Source organism: Neltuma alba, unplaced genomic scaffold (genome assembly GCF_004799145.2).
Source record: "Neltuma alba isolate B1F8T4 unplaced genomic scaffold, ASM479914v2 tig00004934_pilon, whole genome shotgun sequence".
Taxonomy (NCBI): domain Eukaryota; kingdom Viridiplantae; phylum Streptophyta; class Magnoliopsida; order Fabales; family Fabaceae; genus Neltuma; species Neltuma alba.
Genome location: NW_021633916.1, coordinates 157,771 through 163,770, shown reverse-complemented (window position 1 = coordinate 163,770; position 6,000 = coordinate 157,771). Strand labels below are relative to the sequence as shown.

The 6,000-nt window shown below is 34.1% G+C and overlaps 1 protein-coding gene across 1 annotated transcript in view; it reads left to right on the top strand.

Moving 5' to 3' along the window:
• The first annotated feature begins 784 nt into the window (after positions 1-784).
• LOC114746319 (probable sugar phosphate/phosphate translocator At1g06470) overlaps positions 785-6,000 on the top strand; it is a 106,396-nt gene continuing 101,180 nt past the window's right edge. The window contains exons 1-5 of the mRNA XM_028934552.1: positions 785-848; positions 1,683-1,783; positions 1,938-1,950; positions 3,781-3,965; positions 4,102-4,188. Coding sequence (XP_028790385.1) covers positions 1,727-1,783; positions 1,938-1,950; positions 3,781-3,965; positions 4,102-4,188 — 342 coding nt within the window. The 5' untranslated portion in view covers positions 785-848; positions 1,683-1,726. The remainder of the gene's footprint in view (positions 849-1,682; positions 1,784-1,937; positions 1,951-3,780; positions 3,966-4,101; positions 4,189-6,000) is intronic.

Sequence of the window (6,000 nt, the reverse complement as noted above, 5' to 3'; positions counted from 1 at the left end):
TGGTGGCCCAGAAGACTTCAAATTGTAGAAACATTTAGCTTTGAGGAATAGCACTTTCTTTTCATGCTGGGATTATCCAAAACTTTCACTGAGTTCTTAGTTCTAAAGTAAATTTAAACATTGTTCAGTGTTACTACCAATTAGTTGATCCATTTATGCATGCCCATATGATTTCCATTTGTCAATTTAAACATTGGTCAGTGTCACTGTCAATTAGTTGATCCTTTTATGTATGCCCATATTGTTTCCAACTGTGAAGTTTTACGAAAAATTGATTTTTATTCAGGGCTTCAAATTCTTAATTGTTTATCTGGAAGAAAATAAAATACTAGAATCATGTGACAGTGGATGGCAATGATGCTTTGTAGTTTAATTAATTTAATGTGAATCCATCTAAAGTCGAATGGAGGCATAGGTTTCTTAAACTGTCTAGGATTACCGATTGAGTTTTGATAGGTGATGTAAGATGTTTGGTGCCTAATATTCACAAGCCACATCCTGTGGCTACTATTGTCTACCACAATGCTCCCAGTCCAAGAAATTTTACTTCAGGAGAAAAAGCAATGTTTATGCTGATACCACAGAAATTAGACTGGTCTTCTTTCATCTTTTGTTACATGTATGAAAATGAACACTTCATATTATATTGTGCTTTCTATGAAAAACATTTTTTTTGGGGTGGAGTTTCTAAAACTTGTCATGCATGTCTGTATGTAGATACATGCATTTTCAGTACTAATACCTGTTTGCTGTCATTTAATTGCAAATTTTGATTGGATGGTTGGAGACTCCAAGCTTTAAACTGTCTGGCATCATCTTAGTTATCTCCATTGGTATATTACTAACAGGTATATATGGCAGCTCTGGCTTTCATGCCTTTTAATTTAGATTTTGACTTGAATTGATTGTTATAAAAAACGAAGAATATCAGTGTAATTCTCATTAGTGGACAAACAATGAAACACCCTTGAAAATGTGACATCTTGGTCAAACCAAATACACCGTAACACTGCTAAAGGTGTACATTGCCTGTGTTTTGCCCTAATTAATTTACCAAATCTTTATACCTTGTGAAAAGAAATCGTTCCGAGGTTGGAGTGTTCTTGGTCATTCTCAAATTGGTTCTAAATGTCGGTTTTATGCAGTGAATACCTGGGCAAGTGGTCAAATATGGACAGTGAACTATTTGACATTCATATGAGGAATGCTTCTGTTTTATTCCATCATAAAAGTTATTATTTTACAGGGTTAATACCATTGTTAGTCCTTATAATTTGATTGAATTTTGGTTTTGATCCCTACAGTTTCAAATTGTTGGTTTTGGTCCCTATAGTTTTATAATTTTTCAGTTTGAATTTAACAAATGGCTTTTATACTTTTAACGCGATTTGGTTTTGGTTGCTATACTTAAACTTGTATTAAGTCCTTATGATACTATAGGGATCAAAGTTTCTATGATAGTATAGGGATCAAAATTAACAATTTGAAACTACAGCAATCAAAACCAAAATTGGATCAAGCTGTAAGGACCAACAATGATATTTTATACATCTGCACAATGTCTTTTTCTTTTTTCCTTTTTTCCTTTCTTCAGTGGCTAAGTACATTTTTTAAGCCTTAGAAACTTCTGCACGCTGAGAAATTTGTATGTCCATCTGAAATACAATTCCCTTGAAATGCAGTTGCAAAAGAGACAGAATTTGAATTTTGGGGATTTGTACTTGTTATGCTTGCTGCTGTTATGTCTGGGTTCCGTTGGTGCATGACTCAGATCCTTCTGCAGGTTCAGATTTTGTTTCTGATTTCTTTTTTAATATCTATTTTCCTGTTTTGTGCACTCATTTTTTCTGCCCTTAACAATTATTCTTACTCCATTTTGCTGGGCTGACTTGGTCTTTGTTCTCTTCATGCAATTTGACACCAAACCAATGCTAAAGAAAGAAGCCTATGGTAAGTGTCCTGAATAGCTCTGCAGTAATTTTTTTTAAGGAAAATAGTTTTGGAGATTTATGTGATATTTTGATGAGAAGCGAGTAGTCTCACTTAATCATGACTATTTTTAACTCATTCAATGATATATTTTTGGTATTTTCAGAGACTTGACGTAAATATGTGCCAGTTCAAGTTCTCATTTTTTATGAAATTAATTCATAGAGATAGGAAGTACGTAACAATAGGAAGTACATAGCAAGAGTGAAAATCTGCCCTTTTGTGTAATTTGCATAGCAGCGCCAGTAGATTTCCTTTATTTCAAATCCCCGAGGAACCGGGGAAGCAAAATCCCTGTTGTACCATAAGGGATGTGAGAGAGAAATCTTAGGCTCAAAAAGGTTATGCAACTATGCTCCACTGAGTCACATCACATGCAAAGAAAAAATAAGATAAAATAAATGACAACAATCCCAAAGCACCTTGCTGTCCTATTGTAGGTTGGCACATAATTTCAATGCTTTCCAAAATAGCTACTATTTTTTCAAGGGTTGCTGAAGACTCTGTCTGCTGTTTTTGGAGACAACAATTTTTTTGTCCCATAACTAGATGATGATGTAAAATTGAGGAAACAGAATTTGACAGAGATATACCTTAGTCTTTGTTAGGATTACAATTTTTGAAAACTAATGACCATTATATCTCTTTGTGAAATTGTGGAACCTTATGTTGGTCCCTTTTGTTAGTTACTCTTTGATTACCTTATTTAAATGCTCCCTCTGCTAAATTGAATTAAATTTTGGTATTCTTAAGTCAAGTTTACCTGGAAAGTTTTCTCTTAAATTAGAAATATTGTTTTGGAAGATTGGCATCACTGACAAATGGTGGACATCTTAAACCAGCCACGTAAGCAGAAAGAATGGTCATTCTGATTTTATTATTTTCTTAATTTTCTTAGAAGATGATGTGGGACCTTTGCATGCCTTCATGACCATTTGAGAGATCACTGCCCCATAGAAACCGTGTGCCTAAAGACAATCCTTTAAGTCGTAGGTCTTAGCACAAGGTTAGAGTTCTAGCTTTTCTAAAGTAGTATCTCACTGATGACTTAAGCCTCTTCAAGAGGAGGCCTTTTTTGCCTGTTGTGCTGGAAAGCCCTAAAGCCAATCCTAGGTAACAGTAAAGCTTCATAGGGTTTTTTTGTTCAGGTGCAGTTAGTTTGCATCTTCATTGCCATGTCTGTTCTACTGAGCCTACCTCTAAGACAGTGACCAAACTGTTGCGCATTTCACGTAGGCTGGAACTTACTTGACAAAGAATTATTGCTACCTTTGGTCCATTAAAGTTACAGCTCCCATTCATTAAGGCTTCCGTTGCTGAATATAGATCATCATCCCATGCAAATAATAACTGAGCAAATTCCTATAATTACAACACGGGTGAAAAATAATATTTGATATCATGGATGGTATTCCTGTTAAGAGAGGTTGTTGAATTAGCCAGAAGTTTTGTTGAGGCTAAATTCTCTTTAAAGGTTTTTCTTCATGGACTAGATCTAGACAGACTGCTAGATTCTTACTTTTAAACCAACGTTTAACCATTCATCATATGTTATGCTCTAGAACATAGCCTACCATGCACTGACCTCAGGCACGTGTGAGCTTGTCTCTGGCTTCTGACCTTGACTGAAAGCTTGATGACCATGTTTTAGTGTTTTTCTATTTTTGTCTTCTTTGAATACTCTTTCTTTATTCTAATTTTTCCTCTACCGATGTTCACTTTCCATTGACAGATTTAAAAGATCTGTGCCTTTTTAATGAAATGCTGATAATTTTTCTAAAATAATTTTAGGGATAAAAAATCCGCTTACCTTGATGAGCTATGTAACTCTAGTAATGGCAGGGGCAACTGCTCTTCTCTCTCTTGCATTGGATCCATGGGGGGAATTCAGGCAAAATGAATATTTTAATAGTCCATGGCATATTACTCAGAGTTGTTTACTGATGCTTTTAGGTGGCGCACTTGCTTTTCTTATGGTAAGAGTAAATGTTCCCTTTCCTAGGACATGACATTACAATGTTAATTGTTTGGCTTTCTACTTCTTTGACATTTAAGCTTTCAATTTTTTCCTCCTCTCAAATCAGTTTTCAAAGGTGGATCTCCTTTTTGCAGGTCCTAACAGAGTATGTTCTTGTCTCAGTAACTAGTGCCGTCACAGTTACAATAGCTGGGGTTGTTAAGGAGGCTGTCACCATATTGGTATCATTTTTTGACCTTTTCTATGCCAGTTTGTTGACATGAACATCCAGTGGCTACCACCCTTTATTTTGGTCTGTCTCATATATCTAAAGAACCTAGTTAAGGTGTCACTTTTGTGCTGATGTCGTTCATGACTCATGAAAAAAATTACTTAAGAAGGCTTCCAAGTTACTTGACACAGATTGTGGATTATAATTTGATTAGTTTTTAGGTTGTTGTATTCAGCTTTCTATAATATTGAGTTGATGGTTTCTGCATTTGCTGATTTGGCGGTGTGGTGGGGTTTAACAGGTTTTTCTATACGACTGCACCCTAGCTGCATTGAAAATATTGATAATTGTAATTAGTTGTAATTAGTAAATTTGATGAGGATGGGAGAAACAAATGTTTCATGCTGTTATATATTTTTCCACCCATGGGAGTCACCACAGGCGCTTCAAAAAAATTTCTGCTTTTCTTCCTATAAATTGACAATCTTGTGTCTTGCATGATTATGATACATCTAGAAAAAGATGGTTTTATTCTTGAAAGAAGCTTTAGAGTTGCTTGATATACTCTGATCTTCATCCTATCAAACTATAATATCGAATCCCAAATAAAAGAATGTTCTTTTCTGATGATAGCTTGGTTATCTGATGAAAGAACATTGCTTTCAGTACTGAAATATGCTTAATACTAACACTCTTTTTGTATTGCAGTCCCTTGTGTATATTTTGAAGCTGATTGGGTGGAGAGAAGAGAGAACAAATTTCCCACATATAATAAACAATATTTTGTCTTTTATTTTGGTTCATTCATTTGACATTCTCTCTAAGATAATTCCAGAGAGGCTGTTGCATATTACAGATTGCTTGGAATGTTGAAATTTTGCTTGGACTGTGCACAAGTTATTTTAAATGCCGGATGAATATTTACAGATTCTTATTGGCTATCGAATTTTTAATTATGTCTGGTCTAATTATGCGTTCTATGAAAATTTAGTTATAATATAAAATAATAGTCTATTGTTCTTTTTATTGTTAATATTTTCTTTCTGATACTACTTTTATTAATAATATAAATGTTACAGATGAAATAAGAAGTCCACACAGCCACGCAATTATTATATTTTGTGTACAACCTTCAGTATAATTACATAACTATAACGCATCTCAAGTCAAACACAATTTCAAAATAAAGATATCTAATTTCTTATGTGTATAATTTGTAACATACTGACACAAATTTAACACACTTTCACACAGCATTTAGTAAAACACAAATGCAGATAAAGAAAACATTAGAAGACCAAAGCTCCTCATCACCTTTTTAGTTTTAATTTTCGGATTTGGTCTCCGATTTTGAAAAAAGAAAATAATTTATTAGAAGCTTAAATGTTACGTCAAAATGGCACAGATAAAAATGAAAACTAACAGCCTAATTTATCCTACGCATTTTTTAAATTTGTCGTTAGATATCTATCTGTTTATAAAGCTGCTAATAATGTGATAAGAATGTGTGAATGGTGAACATTGATTTGTTTGGATTACGCACTTATTAAACTCTAATATTACTGCAACATGTCATTCATTTAAAACAAAACTATTCCATCCATTAAAAAAATTAAAATGTAAAAAAGCATCAAAAGATAGAGTTTGAAAGGAAGAGTGTGTCCACATGGAAATAAAAAGCGTAGCACCTCATGAGGCCTCGTATTCCAATAGTGGAATATTGTGCATATATGGACAACGTCGTATGCGTGTAGTACCAGATAGGAGGCTGAACTCATAACCGTCATATATCTCTCTCAGCTGTGGCAAATCTTCGAGACAC